We start from the raw sequence: 18,314 nt of genomic DNA, 5'->3' as shown, positions 1-18,314 counted from the left end.
TATCTTAAACTTAAGTAAAAATTTTCAGTCGGTCGACCCCCTTTTTTCAAGATCCTGATGTGACTAATAGACGAAGTCGGGCTCCTGGACCCCCTTTCCGACCCCAGGTTGAAAAGGTCTTGCTGAGACCAATCGAAATCTGCAATAAATTTTTTTAGTCGGTCGACCCCCTTTTTTGAAGATCCTGATCTGGCCAACTTGTAAAAGCGGCCGATGGGGTCGGGACCAGGTCCATTCATCTTGTCTCGTCGCCCCGATTCCAAAAATACCCTTATGTGCCCTGCTAGCACCAATAATGGCGGAAATCCCCCTCCCGCTCATGTAAACCATGATGCACCTGCAGCAGCCCTTGTGCGACCCGGACGGGATTTGCACCGCCGGATTATTTGTTTGGACGGTACTCCTGAAGTACCCTCCAAATCTGGTTACTCTAGCTCAACTCCTTCCTTGTACACAAGTACCCCCCCCCCTATTTTTGGCCCGCCCTTCTATTCAAAAAATAGGGGGAGGGCCTATGCATTTGCCTTTGTGTCTGTGTGTTGTTGTTGTTGTTGTTGTTGGCGTCTGTGTACAAGGAAGGAGTTGAGCTAGAGTAACCAGATTTGGAGGGTACTTCAGGAGTACCGTCCAAACAAATAATCCGGTGGTGCAAATCCCGTCCGGGTCGCACAAGGGCTGCTGCAGGTGCATCATGGTTTACATGAGCGGGAGGGGGATTTCCGCCATTATTGGTGCTAGCAGGGCACATAGGGGTATTTTTGGAATCGGGGCGACGAGACAAGATGAATGGACCTGGTCCCGACCCCATCGGCCGCTTTTACAAGTTGGTCAGATCAGGATCCTCAAAAAAGGGGGTCGACCGACTAAAAAAATTTATTGCAGATTTCGATTGGTCTCAGCAAGACCTTTTCAACGAGGGGTCGGAAAGGGGGTCCAGGAGCCCGACTTCGTCTATTAGTCACATCAGGATCTTGAAAAAAGGGGTCGACCGACTGAAAATTTTTACTTAAGTTTTGGATAGGTCTTGGCAAGACCTCTTCAACGAGGGGTCGGAAGGGAGGTCCAGGAGCCCGCCTTCATGAGTTATGCGAAAAAGTGCGACAGACTCGTTTTGCGCTCCTGCTGTGCCTCTATTGCAAGGAGTTGCAGTAGCATGGCAAATATGGGTATTTTCGGAATGAGGGCGAAGAGACAAATGAAATGGGCATATTCTAAGGACAGTTGGAGTAAAAAGTGTAAGGACTATTGCATATTGTGAATAGAAGGGCGGGCCTAAGTCACGATGGTACATCGATAACTTTGCTTTACCCGCTCACGGTGTGTGTGATGCGAGCGGGCCGAAGGCCCGGGCCTTCGACTGGCCAAGTTGGGTCTGATGCGAGGGCCGAAGGCCCGAGAAAAGGCCGCCGGCAGGCCAAGCTGGGCCGGCCCCCTGTCGAATCGAGTTGCCGGCGCAGCGAAGCGGAGCTGGCAACTCGGTTCGACGGAAGGGCGGGCCCCAGCTTGTTTTGAATAGAAGGGCGGGCCAAAAACTGCCGCGTCGTGTATTTTCTGCCGCGTCGTGTGTCACTACTCAACGCGCTGGCGGGCGGCGCGCCGGCCGAGGCCCCCCTCCCCCCCGGCCGTCCGTCTGCCGCCTTGCCACGCCGCCGTGCCGCGCCATGCCCTCCCGCGCACTATTCCTAGCGTTTTTGTGCACTGTTAAAAAAACGTTAACGCTAACGTGAAAGCTGATGATACTAATCTATAATAACACTTCCAATGCAGGGAAGAGTCCCACTTCGGGGACATTTCCCTACACTCAATTTTTTACCTGGACGGTCCCCTGGAGTACGTCCTCCATTTGAGGATCGGATGCAAACATTATTTTACCACCGAGTTATGGGAACACTGTCCTGCCGCCACTTTCAGACAAAAAAAATCGAATAATTGAGAAAATTTTGTCTGAATTTTTCAGACTACGACCTGCCTGAAAGGTAAAGACTTATGTCAGTCTGAAAATTTCAGACCAGGATTTAGTCTGAATTTTCAGTAGGATGTTCTGCATATTTACTTCAGTCAAAATAGTCTGAATTTTCAGCCAAAAATTTTAACAGTGTGATTTTCCCTTTTTTTCAGGTATGCACGTGGGCAGGGGGGAGGGGTTCCTCAGAAATTCCACGCCGGGACTCAAGGGAGAGGGGGGTCAAAAATCGGCCAAAATCTGTCAACGTGGTTTGTGTACGGCCCTATAGCGCCCTTTGACGCTTCACTCGTGGCGTTTGGATTGTAAGTGTACCTGTGGTGCGTGTCGTGGCAGTGATGCTGTGGGCCTCGTCGTCCCTGGCCACGGTGATGCGGTACGAAGCACAGGGCAGCAGCCCCTCCAGCGTCGCGGACGTGTTCGCCACCACGAGGGCCCCGTTGACGTGCTTGCAAGGCACGTCCGCGCATGCCAGCAGCGCCTCGCACTGCGGCACGGAAGAAGGGTGAAATAACTCGCATTTCAAGTAAACTGCCAAAAACTTGGCGAAACATCGGCCATAAAAATAAAATTAATATGAAGGGGAAGACAAAGAGTCAGAGTACTTTTGCCAAAATTAGGAATTAAGTTCAGATAGGGGGGCAGCACTATGTTTTCGTATTTTGGCGGTTTTTGAACCTTGTGCGTGAAACCTTACACAAACGCACTGTGAGAAAAAAGTACGGAAAAAGTACGGAACATGTCTGGTCAATACTTTGCCTGGACCGTCCGTACTTGCCAACTACGGAACGTTCCGTACCTTTTTTCCGTACCCATTTACATGGGTTCATATGGCGCAAGTACGGAACGTTCCGTACTTTTCTCCGTACCTCCGTACTATATTTTTCTGTACCATTTCCGTACAAAAGTACGGAACTTTTTACAGTGCGTTTATATTTAAGTTACAGAAAAGGCATTTTTACCCCTTGGAAAAGAAGACTTTCTACAATATTTTCAAAATAAAAGTTTCTTAACTAATCGAAAATGGAATAGGACTTATGGTGCACGCAAGACAGGTGTGCATAACTCCACGATTTCACTGCGCACGTACTCTGCAAACTCAAGTGTGTGCCAGGCATGCACTTCTTGGTGCATGCCTGCAGGCACACACTTCCTGGTTCATGCCTGCAGGCACACACTTCCTGGTGCATGCCTGGCAGGCACACACTTCTTTTCTGCATGCCTGGCAGGCACACACTTGCCGTCGCTTATGCATGCATACAAGCAAGTGTGTGCCTGCCAGGCATGCAGAAAAGAAGTGTGTGCCTGCCAGGCATGCACCAGGAAGTGTGTGCTTGCAGGCATGCACCAAGAAGTGCATGCCTGGCGCACACTTGAGTTTGCAGAGTACCGGCCGAATGTGTTCAACTTTTTTCTAGTCCGTTTGTCACCTTTTAAAAAGCATGCAATTTCCCACACTAGCTAGATGCACTAGCATCGGAAAAGAAAAGCTTATTCACCTGCAAACCTGAAAACGAGGTAGATATTTCTATCTGTTACTTTCGTCCGATACTAAAGCTAAAGGTTCAATTAGTGGCCTTTTTTTTGCATTTTCAGATGTGACAAATCGTGGGATGATGAAAAAATTGAAAACATTCGGCGGAAGCGTGCGCGCAATGAAATCCCTACTCCTTTACTAAACAAAAGCACACTTTCGGATGGGTTATGCACTCGGGGTGTGCGAATTGTTCGAAATCGAATCGAATCTGCGTAGTTTCGATTCGCTCACGGACTCGCCGATTCGATACCGACAGGTTCGAAAAATCGATCGATTCAACACGTTTCGTCTTCGAATCAATCGTCCTTCGCCCTGCCATTTGGATTTGCGCGCCTCTCCATGCCTGTGGAGTTTCTCATAAGGGTCGCTAACTGTCTTATACCTAGCCCGCGTTTTGGCATTCCAGCTTCCCTCCCCTCTTTACTTAACTGACAAAAAACCAACCCCAGTAGGCATTACGCCACATTTTAGGAAAGCATTTAAAATTTGGCAATATTCGGATTCGATTCGAAAATTTCGTGCAGATGTTCGGATTCGATTCGATTCGGGGAAAAATTGCGGATTCGATTCGATTCGGGACATTTTGAGAGAGATTCGATTCGAAGACAAAATTCACGATTCGCACACCCCTATTATGCACCATGATTCCGTACCTCATACATGACTGAGAAGGGGCCCTGTTTGGAAGGCGACGTCCATGCAACTTGTAAGCTCCGTGGTGTGGCAGTTGTTACCACCAAATCAGCGATTTGTCCTAAAAGTACACATATCTCGTGAGACTGCACTCTACTAAAAATGTCCTGTCAATGCCGTTAATTTATTACCAGTTTTCATTGTAGGTCAATTCACAGCGTTTACTGTGATCTGCTCGCGCGATTCACTGTGATCTTGTGCACGGTGTTTACTGTGATCTGGTGCACAGTAAACACTGTGAGTTTGACGCCGCTGAGCACCGAAGTACTACAAATCAGGCTCCAATTCACGGCGTTTACTGTGGCCAGATCACAGTGAACACTGTAACCGAGATCACAGTGAACCCCGTGAACTAGTTCACAGCAAACGCCGTGAATTGCATAACAGCAAACATTGATAATGAATTGACGGCGTTGACCGGACATTTTTTGAAGAGTGTGCGTGATGCGGTGAAAACGAGCAGCAAAGTCGGTCAAGGCATGAGCATCGTGAGCGTGAATAGGGCATTGACTGGACATTCGCTGGGATATTACCGATCAGGTACCAAAAAGAGCCGGCGTACACCAGTCGAGTAACAGACAAGTTTCAGACACGTTTATGAATCCAACCCAAATCCAACCAAGTCTTTGAGGCTGTAGCTATCGAGGAATTGTTGCCTGATAGCACACGTGCCTCAGATGCGTGGCTGGTTTCGTCGTACACTGTAATAAAGAAATTGGGAATGAACGAAGGGGCCCCTGGTGAAAATGTTTTCTAAGGTTTCTTCGTGAATTCACGAAGATTCAACGTACAAAAGAAGAGTCTTCGTGAAATTGGGAAGAATTTTAATGAATAAGAATCTTTGAAAATTGACGAGAATCTAAGTAAATTAACAAGAATCTTCGTTGATTTACGAAGGTGAATCGGCAACGACAGACGTAAATTCCCGACATTCATATCTACAGTGCAGATTTGTTTTAGGGGTTCCAGGTTCCTGACATTCTGGAAAACTGTTTGAAGTCTAAACGTGTCCAGTAGAGGTCCTTTTTTTTTCGATACAAGCCGGCGTTTTTGTTAGCGGTCTGCAACTTAGAACATAGATTCTGAGGACTGCAACACAAACAAATTTACTGACGTGATCGATTTGCCTCATCGACGAAGCAAGATTAAATTTGTAGGCCTCTTTTTCCAAATGAGGGTCAAAACGAAAAGTAGAAATTGATCAAATAATGGTGAACAATATTTTTCTGGAGGTATTTAGTCCATCGTGGCTATTTACTACACTCACGCTGGCCCCCAGTGCGAACGGTCAAGTAGGGCACTCTGTCGTAGCGCTGCAGGTCCTCGTTGAGCAGCAGGGCCCGCACCAACAAAGCTGTGTTAGGCATCAGTCCGTCCACCGTGAAAGGGCAGGCCCTGGTTCGGCACGGCTCGACCTTCCCGAACACGCCTGTGGTCCAATCGCCGCCTGACTCCTGACAATAATAACACAGTAAAATTGCGTCCAGTGCGTAGCACTTTGTCTAAAGTCAGCTCGGGAACCGTGCATGAATCACGTACCGATTTAGAGCCCCGTTTTCAACCCCCCACCCCCTTCTCTCTCTCTCTTACAATGTTAAAAAATGGTTGTACAGTAACAATCAGATGAGTGAAAATTTAGTCGATCCAAAACATAGAATTTCATCATGAACCAAAGCGAAACAAATGTCGTTGAGTCTATCTAGTAAGCGACATTTTGTCGTTGAAGAACAAAATTCTTGTTATCACTCTTTACGATACAATTTGTGTGGAAACAACATCTTTTGCAATTATCTGCTAAATTAAAGCATATTATGAATAATCATCTATTTTGTTCTTCTAAGTCATATGGAAATTACTATTGTTAAAAAAAACCATGCAAAATAGATTCAGCGACAAAAGTACTCTATGAATATTGTCGCAGACATTACAAAATTTCTTTTGTACTTTCAATACTTGTCGTTGATGTATTATTGTTGGTGCGTTATTACAAGTTAGTCGTTGTGAAATGATCCCTTAGTTCCAATACGACTACGGATTAACAAGCTTTTCGTTCCACAACAGATCTTGTTGCTAAAAAAGTTAGCGATAAATGTGTCGCTAAGTTACGACAAAATTTTTATCAGTGAATTCCGCTCTTCAAATCCCTCACGACTTGTTTTAAGGGGGCTTGCAACCCTGAGGATTTTTAAGACCAAAACAACTGTCAATTCATATTATATTAAATACTTTTTTCCTTATGTATTCATGAGCTTTTTGCTGTTGCAAGTGAATTGAAAGATGTACTTTCCAGCCAAGGGGACTCACTTTGATATATTTTAATACTATAGAGTAAGCGTTCATTTTGGTCTGCCTAAACTCCGCTTTCAAAAGCCTTGCGTAGCTCTCTCACCAAACCGCTTTCTAGATTGACCTCCAAAGTCACTGGGATATTCTCAGATTTCAGTTGCAGGAATCATTAATTGGAGCAATTATTTTTATTTATCCTAGATCCAGAAAAAACAATTCAAATGCACTTAAAATATTTAAGTTTACAAACATTTTTCTGAAAATCTGAAGCTCTTGGAGCAAATTACAAGGTAGGTTTACGCCAGAACGCGTCTTGTCGTAACAGGCTTCGCGATGTCTCGCTGCCTGTTCCTCCAATCCACGCCTGGCGTACCTACCTTGGCCTGCGGCGCTAGCCTGCCTGCGGCAGGCAATGGCTTGTCCATTGTCGGTTATTTTTTAACTTGTTGAATGCTGGGGGGCTCCGCCCCCCAGACCCCCCTACATTCTAAATAGAGTTGTTTTATCTACAGATAACACGATCTTGACCCTTGTCACTTTTTAACTTGTCGAGGCTGGGGGCTACGCCCCCCAGACCCCCCTTTCTCCAAGCCAGAAGTGATCTACCTGCAGAAAGGTCTATTTTTCGCCGTTTTTTAGGTGTTTTTCGGCTATAAAAACTGAACCAGTTGAGCTAGGATGGTGAAATTTCGCGTGTGCCGAGCCAAGGACATACCCAAGAAGTGTGCAAAATCTCACCGAGATCGGCCGAGCCGTTCAGGAGGAGTAGTGCGGACACACACACAGACAGACAGACAGACAGACAAAACTTTTCAACCCCACTGAAGTAACAGGCTTCGCTATCGCTCAGCCAATTATATTTCGTTTAAGTTGCACCACTTTGGGTCAACAAGCACTGATCTTCAATTGCTCAATTTCGTGTACCATGCTTCTGAGAAATTGCAGCAAGTAGTTTGAACATAAAGACATAAACAGTTCAAAAAATGTGCCTACAAAACACAATTTTCAGCCTGCCAAAGGTGGGGATCCTATTATCTGGGAGGCTTAAAATGCAAACTCACGAGGTAGAAAATTCGGACTCTTAAGGGGGGACCCTGGTGAAGCTTTCAAGTAGGCTTCAAAATAATCCCAGGAAGTTGAAACTTGGCTTAATTATTGGGTTCATTATGGTGAGTTCCCAAAACAAAATTCAATCCAAAATGTTGAACGGTCTCTGAGAAAAGTGGCTTTTTAGTGTTTTTTGGAGCGTTGGGGAAAAATCTTCCTGCGTCTTTCATTGAGACGGAAAGTCTTGAAAATTTTTTTTGGTTATCCTAAAGATGTATAGAAAAGATTTTAGTGACGGAATTTTCAAATTCAACTTCTGTCCTGAGATATGAGTTTTCAAATCTTAACATAAAAAAAAAGTGATTTTTTTCCCTTTTTTCAAACTTTTAGGTGTGTTTTAAAAAAAGTAGGGCTGATATCACGATTCCGTCACTAAAATTTGCCGACAAGTCATCAATGAATAGAGTCCATGCAAGACGACTCATGTAGGTGTCAACCAGGAACGCAGGAGGTCTCTCTATGACAAAATTTTTTGTCGACTGAGCAAAGCTGTGAAGTTGAGCGTAGAAGCCAACGACAACTGATGTCAATGTTATTTCCTTCCAAATGATAAAGAAACTACCCACTTAGCTTAAAGGTGCTCAACCTGTTGAATCTGAAACCTTCTATGCACATTTTTATCTATGAACTTTAAAAATACTATTTTTTGGAATTTTGGGGATTTTTTCACCAGGGTCCCCCCTGAAGTGATCGAAAAATTCAGAGTGACCTAGGTCACTAAGGGTGGGGCACCAAGTGACAGGGGCACCTAATGACACAGCAGTCCCCTGGCTTCCCTATTGCACTTTTAGACATCCAAAATGCGAAAAGTTTCACTAGGTGCCCTACTCTTCCTTACTGTTCTTGTCAGAAAATTCAGATGACAAGAGGACGAAAAATTCGGAGTGCCCAGTGGTATGAAAATTCAGACTGCGGGGTTTCGAAATTGAGTTCATCCTAAAGAGTATGAAAATTCCGACTTTTTTTGTTAACAGTGACAGATATCAAAAACGCTCCCATTAATAACTGCGACTTACATTTGGAGATCAATTCTGAAAGCGGTTTGGTCAAAAAGGTACGCAAGAGTTTTGGTTTGAGAGTTTACGCAGACAAAAATGGAACGCTTACTGTGTAGGCGTAAAAAACATCAAAATGAGTCCTCTTGGCTGCAAAATGTACCTTTTTAATTCTACTTTCAACAACTAACAGCTCGTCACCTCAAATACATAAGAAACAGAAATGACTTTACGAAACATGAATGGACAGATTATATTTGTTCTAAAATATTCTTAGGGTTGCAACCCTCCTTAAACCTTTTAAGGTAGTAGGCTTGAAACTTTTCCAATTCGAGATGAATTTTTTGGTGATTTCAGGGAGCATTTGACTGTTTGGTGCGCACCGTATCTAGAAGTTGCTTTTTCCTTGAGTTACCCCGAATTCCCCCAATAAACAAAGTTGCCGGGTCTTGCCATTCCCACACCGAAAACTTACGTGTGTACTGAGTACAAACTTTAGTTTTCGCGTGCACTTAGGACAGGAGAGACGTCAGCTTTCGCCTACCTTGTGCTGCACCTCGAAGAAGTGGACAGAGCCTTCTCCTTTCGTGTTATCAGGAGTCACGAGAATGGATCCCTTGAACGACGTTGCCGTAATGGATGCAACTTCAATGCCTTTGAGAAGGTGCGTTATACCTGTATCGGTGGAAGCAAATTATTGATAAAACACTCTGCAAGTGTTTTGAACTCACGAATGGTCCTCATGATATCCTTTTCACCCGGAAGTCAACATTGAGATACGCATAGCTGTTTCATTGAACTGTATGCTGCCGACGAGAAAGCAACTGAGCGATTCTCACGTTTCGGGGTAGTTTCGTTTCTTCTGACTCCTGTGCCCAAACGAGCGCAGATATCGACATGGGGTTTGTTTCTGATGTTAGGGAGGGCCATTGCCCACTAAACGCACACATTTCGAAAAGTTCACGTTCGTTGGGTTGGTCTACGTAACGTTTGGAATACCCTAAATGTAACTTCCGTGATTGTCCAAAGAGAACATACTCGTACTTTCCGCCCCCAGTGTGGCGGTGTGGTTCGAAAATGCTGCCAACTGTCGACGGGGATTCGAAGCTTGGCATGTCTCGAGCTAATTTCAACCGAAGACCAATACGCCAGACTTCTTTCAAAGGTACTTATGCTGCAACGAAAAATGTCCACCGTATATTCAATTTCACTACACAAATTTCGAAAAGGCAGCTCTGGACTTCTCCCCAAGCCAAACTTTTAACTTTCCATGACACAAGCCATCAAAGTGGAGTCCCTGGGATATAATTGCATGGGTCGCGGAAATCTAAGATGCTGTACACGGTCTCAAAGCGGGCTAGAGCATTATAAAATGGCGTGTATCAACAATTACCTGTAACTTCCGTGGCACCCTTTACCCAATGTTGCAGCAGCACTAGGTGAAAAAATTTTCCGCTTAAATGTCGGGCTTAGAGTATCATTTGACCCTGGAACAACTTTTAAGCCACAGCAAGCCCGAGTCAGCCGTTAAAGCCGATTTTCACACTTTGTAACTTCCGTGATAACGTAATTTCCGTGGTCAAAACACCCACTAAAACGTATGGGGATACCTTATGGCTCATGGTTTTAGGAAGGTAGTACAAGGTCTTTACTATAAATACCATTGCCATAACTCTAGTATCAACCTGGACCCCAATAATCAGAAAAACTTAATTGGATATTTCTCACTTTCGGCAAATCAGAGACGCCAAAACTACCCCGAAACGTGAGAATCGCTCAACTGTCATGTTGCATATCTGCTAAAACGGCGACGTTGTGCGCAAATCTTCTATGAGGAAAAAACTCGATAGGAAATTCCCGAGCGAGCGTTAAGCGTGATTCACCGACTTTCACCGTGCTCGTTTGAATGTGATACGGGTCATTCTACAGAAATGTTACAATTTCGCGGTTCGAACCGAAAAAAATTAAAAGTTGTCCGATTTCATTCATGTTGGACTTGTTTTTCTTGTTTCGGCATGCAGAATGCGGAACGATGTCAAGCGTCCACACTTTTCGAGAAAAAATTTCTGTACCCCTAAAATCATAGGGGAAATGTCTACGGAGTTTACATAAGTTGACGCACGGAGTTTACATTTTGAAGCAAATACCTGGATTGCAGTCGTATGAGTTGGAACAGTAAAACGCGCATACACAGCTGACTAAAGGACCACCAAAGCATTGTTTTTATCCATATTTCGAACGTTTGACGCACAGGGGATCCGTGGCAAATCGGGTACGGAGTTTACATCACTGTTAAAAATTTTTACTGAAAATTCATAATTTTTTGTAAGAAGTCGATTTACTTACATTCAGTCTGAATTTTCATACCAAAACTTTCATACTTCGCGGTCTGAAAGTTTCAGACGACGTTAGTCTGAATTTTCAGATCAACATGTTGTATGAAAAATGATACCAGTCGGTCTATTTTATCAGACTAAGTTGTACGAAGACATTGAACAGTCGCACTAAAAAATGCCACTCTGTAGAGTAGAACTCAAATCGGCGAACTTTTGCCATCGGTTTATCGTAGACGCTCAGCGGATCGTCCCGGCTCAAAAATTAGGTACACAGCAGAAGGCTCCTCCTTGCAAAGGTGGTGAAGAGGCTAGAGGTGACTGCTGAATTGCGAGGGAGAGCGGCCTTAGCCCAACCACGCGCCGACCCGTGGCCATGCGCGAGAGTGAAATTGTATTCTTTGTTATTTAGCTTATACTGCTCTTATTAACCTGAATCTTGCTTTGGTGCGCTCATGCCCTTTCAGACAATCACTTGGAATAAGTTTGTAACAAAATATTCGCGATTTCGCCTTCAAGTGGCAATTTTAGCTCCAAAAGATCATCCATGCGACACTAGCGCCACCTAGCGGATAGAGCAATAAGTGTCCATTTCGGAGCTCTGAAACATTCTCTATGCTTTTACGACACTAAACGTAAATATTATTTGAAATACAACAGTAGTATTGATAAAAGTTCTGAGAAAATCGAAAAATGTACAAAGGGGACGGGGTTTTTTCACTCGTTTTCCGATTTCACAAGTATGAATTTAGTTTTCGGACGACAATGTACAAAACTTGATAGCCATCGCTCTAAATATTCAGACTTGCTAGTCTAAATTCAAATTTCAGACAACAGGTCAAACTTTTCAGACAGTTGGTCTTAATATTCGTGCCATTTTATGAATTTACGATTCAGACCACCAAGTAAGACGAAATCAGTCTGAATTTTCATATTTTTTTTAACAGTGATGCACAAAAAATACGCGACCCCCTTTTTGAAATTTGAGTACCAATAAGATGCTAGCTATTGAACTCACATCCCTCAAACTGTGTGGCTAGATGTGTTTTTTCATCCGGACTCCATTGCAGTCTTCAGATTGAGGCTGCGACTTCCCGTTTGTCTCCTGTAGTGCCAAACTCGTTACAGTGCACATGTAGATTTTTGGTTAGTAAAAACTTCGGGACAAAAGTTAATTCTGTGCAGGCACAAAGCTTCAAACTTTTTATTAACGTCAGCGGGGTTGAGTTACAGTATGGAAGTGCCTTAGCAAATAGACCCGTCGGGAATGATTGTCCTGTGTCTCGTTTAAACATACGAGAGGCGCAAACTTAGTGAACTGCGCATCGGGACAGCTACGGAGTTTACATTTTGCACCTTCCGGAGGCCACAGCCATCTGAAAATCTCAGAAACTTTCAAACCCAATTGTGGATCAGTTTGAAGCACTAAAAGCACCATCTCATCGCGCAAACCGCGTCTTTCTAGGACGAACCGTTTCGTCACAAAGGGGCAGGGACATCAAATTGTAACATTTCTGTAGAATGACCCATACGTACTCGGACATGCCATAAGAGTCAGGTCACGGGATGCCACGTTCGTTTGAATGTGACTATTCGGACAATTCGTGCAATCAGTTTCTGACGTTTTATCCAAAATTATCTCATTTGGGGTGTGTCACCACAACATACGTTAGTGTATAAATATCTATTGCACGTTAAATGCAATTTGTTTTCCATAACGCCTACGATGCAATAAAAGAAGGTTTTGCCTCTTGAAATTAGTTCATTTGTGAAACTTGCACTCAAAACAGTCTACTAAGCATTTGCTTCGTACCTACGAAGAAAATGAAGGCATTGTAGAATTGCGTCGTATTATGCACGGTAAAAACGGTTTCTGGTTTTCCCAGGAACTCCCTGAAAATCGCCTATGGCTTCGCCATTGGCTTCCTGGGAAAACCAGGTTCCGTTTTTACCGTGTGTGAAGAAATGCTTCAGTTTAAGGGGCTTCGTAATACACTGGTAAAACTAAAGCGTAGTATTACCCACTATCAGGTTACGCTTGAAACCAAGCGTAGCAGGCTCATCCGCCAAGATTTCCCCTATCTAAATGCATGGGGGAATTTCCAGAGTATGCTTGATTTCAAGCGTAACTTTATGCTTGACTCAAGCATAGAGTTACGCTTTAGTTTTACCAGTGTACGAAGCATTTCTTCGTAGATTTCACAATGCCTTCGTGTTTCTCGTATTACGAAGCGATGCTGCGTAGACGTTTTCGTGTGTGGAATAATAGTGCTCAGTTAGCAAATGACGAAGAAGTGCCCATTTCTGTCCAAGAATCGACGCAGCAAGGATCCGTCCTAATACGTTGAGGTCCCGAGATCCACAGTTCATTACCTTGCTGGCAGTATGGTGGATGGTACCCAGGTAGACATCCACGCTCGCAGTGGCCCGTGAAGGGATCGCAGTCTCCTTGTCCGCCGCAGAAACCACAACGTGAAGCACAGTTGGCACCGTACTCACCGCGACCGCAGACTGGAATGGTAAACCGTTGTTCAAGGTCAGTTCCACTGTGGGAAAAAACCACAGTGAATCCCGTTAATTTTTTTGCCGGGATTTACTGTAGTTTGGAACACAGGATCTACTGTGCCTGGAACAGGATATTCCGTACTCCACTCCTGTGGTACAGTAAATCCCGCACAAAGTACAGTAGATCCTGTCAAAAAAGTACAGCAAATCCTGTACTCTGAACTACAGTGCCAGCTGTACTAACCACTACAGGATTTACTGTGTTTTTTTCCCACAGTGTCAGATCTTTAAAGCGGCGACATGAAACTTATTGAAAACTGAAAACTGCCAGCTTTGTCAGGCCAGTGATTATCCGGACCCAAATGAGAGTACGGACCCAAATTTTCGGGTCATGAGTCAAACATGGGACTATTTCAGAACATAAACTACCTGCCTTACATGACAACTTAAACACATTCAACTTTCCGCACTTAACTTCTAACGCTGAGCACAATGGCGGTGTTCTCGTTGCTGTAACTCTAGTAGTTTACAAGATACCCTTTATAGCAAGGGTCATAGAGTGGACCCAAAAGATTCGGTGCGGTTGGGTCCGAGCCCAAATGAGGACTCAAAAATCTGGGTTCTGACCCAAAGTGTTGGGCCCCAAACCCAAATTTTGGGGGCTCGAACCCAAATTTTTAGATCCGGACCCAAAAATCATTTGGGTCCCGTCTGCCATGGGAAATGTATATGTTGCCTAAATTCTCCTCGAAGCCAAGTAAACAATGCACCAGCAGAGGTTTTAAGATACTGGTCTCGTAACCCTTATTCCGAAAAAAAAAACCTCCGGGTAGGGTCAGTTTGGGGGAAATGAGACACTTCCTGTTCTGGACAAGATTTCGCGTCGCGAAGATTGAATATCCGTCCGAATATCTTGTATCTGTTTTAAATTTTCTATGCGGCGCAACCACGTTTGCCTAAAGAAAGAAGGTTCAAGAGAAACCAATTGGAATGTGCCAGTACTAGGCTAGGGTTCTAAAATATTTGCCGCAGAGGTCCTCTTATGTGAACACTACAAAACACGTTACAAACAAAAGAGAGAAGTGTAAGATTGTTTCCACTTTAAACCACTATTCTCACTGCAACTTAAATGGGGAAACTTTGCACCAAACTATGGTGAGACAAAAAGTCTCGGCCACAGAATGGTGAGACAGGCCGCTTGAATCTTATTGACTGGGTTCAAAAGACTCACTATATATTGTGGTCAGACAAAAAAGTCTCGCCATTTTGTGGTGAGACATTTCTGTAGACTTTCAGGTCTGACTAAAACTTGGCAAAACTTTTTGTCTCGCCTCCGGCTTGGTGAGAAGTATTTGTAGTGCTCACTAGATGGGCTAAAGCTGCTGATGAATGTCACTTGTCAGGTGGTATATAGGCAAATAACGGATGTACATACCTTGATCGCAATTAGAACCCTTCAGACCCGACGCGCAAGTTCTGGAAATTCAGTAAATTGATGTCAGTGGGCACACACTAAAAATCTGACCCTGTGCGTAATATTGTGCGCAGGACAGGACAGAAACCAGGAAAAAGATTACTTTCACATTTACCGTGCAATTGAATCATCCAGCACATTCTGTAGAATTCGGGGAAACGTTTTACCGCTGCATCCGATAATGCCGCCAGAGCACTGTTCTTCGCAGTCCTTGCCGTAACGATCCCCACCACAAGCTGAAAAGGAAGTTGCATACAGTACGTCCGTCAAGTTTTACGCTTAACTTGATTCGATAAGAAAGCCGTTTTTTGTTTATGAAGATGTTCTAACAAGAAGTATAAAATTCCTATGTACACTCAAAATGTCTTACGAAGAAATTTCCCATAGTACGAAGATGGTTTTTCTTCGTATGACTAAAGTTTTTCTTTGTATTTTACAATGAAAAAGCTTAAAAAATTCGTACTACCAAGAAATTTGCTTCGTATTATGCTTGCGCCGAATTCACGACGCATGCACGACGAATTCACGAATTCACGCCGGCACCTAATGGGAGGACATCACTCCTATATGGTCAAAAATTGCAACCTTTTATATTACTTTATATTATTGATCATGCCAGTACTGGGCGCAGTTTTTTAGCTACAGCGGTGAAATTTAGCATGGTAGCTCCCTCGACATGCCGCTGCTATGGTGGGTAGCAAAATAATTTGCATAAGTCAATTTTTATTCTTTTTTAACGTTCAAAATTGAACAATTTTGGCCAAAAAATTGAACAAAAAGTTTTTGGTATTTAACACGTACCATTGAAAACGATTTTTTAAATGTAATTGAGGTACCTTCCATAGCCAGACATCTTAAGAAGGCTGTCACTCGTTGTTCTAGGTCAAACCGTTTGGCGTCCAGCAACAGTGCGAAATAGTCTAATCTGACACTGTAAATTTTTTAGCAGATGATTGTTAAATCAGCTAGCTTTGACTCTCGATCGCAGCCAACAGTTTTGCAATCAGATGTATACCAAAGCAAGTGCAAATGCAGCAATAGCACAGTTAAACAGTTGTAGCGAGAAGTACGTAGCAGCTGTGGCAGAGGCAGTGGCATCGGATACAAACCCGACCGCGATAGGCAGCGCTGAGCAGCCGCCTCGGTCCTCAGCCCCAAGCCCCCCAGGCCCCGCCCCGCATCCATACTCTTCTCAACACAGGTGGAGGCTGTCCCGGCGTCCCCAGATTTTGCGGTTTTTCGCCTCAAGTGGTCGAACGATCAATTTTACATACACACAACCCTTATATTGTTTTAATCGTATCCTCCCGTCCAAATCCACCATTTAAATTTTCAAAGTTCAAAATATTAAAGTTGGTTGTCGTAATTACATGGCTTTTGGTGCTGCGTTTCCGCCTTCAAGCACAATGCGGGATTAAACTTGATAGGGCGGCTGGTCGAGCGTTGCATGTGAGAAACTTGGAACCTTCAATAGTTAAATCAAAATTAACATTTTCGTCCATTAAACCATGCACGTGTTAATCATGAATTGCGAAACACCAAAATTAACATTCTCGTCAGTATCATCTGCTTTCACGTTAGCGTTAACGTTTTTTCAACGAAAGCCGAGGGGTGAATCACTCGGCGTTCTGATGTACACATGAGTACACGAGTACGGATGAGTACACCATATTTTACTCATAAATTTCACATTTGTGAACGTTTTAAGGCTTTATTTAGCGTTTTAAACGGCACTCAACGCCAAATCGGCCGAAAAACTGGCGAATTTTGACCCTTTTCAACTTGTGAGTACACTGAGTACGGGCTAATTTGTACACATGAGTACGCTAGTGATTCACCCCTCGACGAAAGCGCTGTACTGCCCGCCCTGGCGGATTGACTTTGTGTTGTTTTATACTTTATCTGTTAAAATATGAACAATACATCTTTTTCCGTTTGGTTTTAATGACGTTTTTACGAAAGTGCTGTTTTTGGAGTGATTTCCCCCCTTAAGTGGGAGCTCGAGTGGGAGGAGCCGTCCGGATACTAAGGTACACATTTAGTCACAAAGTTTTCGTTAGCAGTGATAGCGATAAAATGGCACTTAAAATCGTCCTGAACGTGCAAGGCCTCCGAATTCTTACCCTTTTCACAGTAGACACCCGAGAATCCAGGTGGGCACTGGCATACAGGAGCATCCAATACGCCTCCATTGAAGCAGCTAATGTCTGCAAAGAAGATGCAGGATAAATAAAATTAAGAGTTAAAAGACTTTTTATTCCGCTGTGCATTTTTGTGCTCTTCGAAAACACGCAGTGCATTAAGCAATTTGGTTTCTGGTGGCGTTAACAGAAACAATAACTCAAATTTCTAAAATCGGAGCTTTTTTCTTGACATGTTTAAAATGAATAAACCATTCTAGCCGTGGCTGAGTGAAGAACAAGAAGAATAAAAAAACTCCATTGAGGGCATTTACAGTGCATATATTCGCTCAAAATATGTTGCATTTACTAGAAAATATTTTCACGACTAGAATGGTCACTTAGTTTAATATTATTTATACTAGGCATCCTAGTCAGCTTTCTAACTCAAGTATACATAGAACTTGCACAAATTGACAATAACTGCCTTTTATGCAACTCAACGAAATAAAGAAATATTCAAGTCAGGGATCCTTAACTTCTCTCATGAGGGGCCTGTAACGTTTCCCCAAATGGTTAAGTTACAACTCGTGCTTTAACCGCTTTTTTATACGATAAGTTATTTTTCAAGCTTCTGGAATTAAAATGTATAAACCTTTAGAACGATTTTTAACAATCCATACATTTCACCTTTTAGGAACGTTGTCGTCTAACGTGATTAACCAGTGTTCGTTATGTGTTGTATAAGTTTAGGGTCCCTGATTTGAAAACTGATTTCTGTTAACTTGAATCAAACGTGGGCACTTCATTCAAATTTTTTACTTCTTTAAGGTCGTACCTGTTTTGCTTGCGGATGGACTATAGAAGGGCTGCATTGCTGTTAAGAAAAACGAGAATACAATAAGAGTCATTCTGTAAGCATATAGACGAAGCTTGCGCACTTTCTCGAGCATCACGATGCCTGCAAATAGTTTCTCTTCACAAAGTCACCGCCCGTTGTCCATTCGTGTCACTTATTGGCCGCGCCACTTGTATTACAAGCGTTTGATTAGAATTAATACACTCTCATTCCAGGGACGTGACAAAGTGTCACGTTCGTTTGCGCATTGTGTCACATTCGTTTGAATGTGAACAAGCTGGTTTTTGGCCAATTCACACCCAAACGAATGTGACACAATGCTCAAACGAACGTGACACTTTGTCACGTTCGTTTCAACGTGATGTCACGTTCCTGGAATGAGAGTGATATATTTCAGAAAAGCAGCGCTTGAATGTCTGTCCTTTTCTTTCGATCTTGCTCA

At 43.5% G+C, this 18,314-nt stretch overlaps 1 protein-coding gene across 1 annotated transcript in view; it reads right to left on the bottom strand.

Annotated features, from left to right (window-relative positions):
• Positions 1-18,314, bottom strand: part of LOC117645489 (tyrosine-protein kinase receptor Tie-1-like) — a 51,368-nt gene that overhangs the window by 13,008 nt on the left and 20,046 nt on the right. The window contains exons 6-14 of the mRNA XM_034385734.1: positions 17,852-17,890; positions 17,017-17,100; positions 15,009-15,129; positions 14,855-14,895; positions 13,288-13,425; positions 9,126-9,256; positions 5,461-5,647; positions 4,154-4,254; positions 2,279-2,450 (exon numbers count right to left, since the gene is read on the bottom strand). Coding sequence (XP_034241625.1) covers positions 2,279-2,450; positions 4,154-4,254; positions 5,461-5,647; positions 9,126-9,256; positions 13,288-13,425; positions 14,855-14,895; positions 15,009-15,129; positions 17,017-17,100; positions 17,852-17,890 — 1,014 coding nt within the window. The remainder of the gene's footprint in view (positions 1-2,278; positions 2,451-4,153; positions 4,255-5,460; positions 5,648-9,125; positions 9,257-13,287; positions 13,426-14,854; positions 14,896-15,008; positions 15,130-17,016; positions 17,101-17,851; positions 17,891-18,314) is intronic.

This window comes from Thrips palmi, unplaced genomic scaffold (genome assembly GCF_012932325.1).
Source record: "Thrips palmi isolate BJ-2018 unplaced genomic scaffold, TpBJ-2018v1 HiC_scaffold_18, whole genome shotgun sequence".
Lineage (NCBI taxonomy): Eukaryota > Metazoa > Arthropoda > Insecta > Thysanoptera > Thripidae > Thrips > Thrips palmi.
The sequence above is the reverse complement of the archived record's forward strand: the minus strand, read 5'-3'. Positions and strand labels throughout refer to the sequence as shown.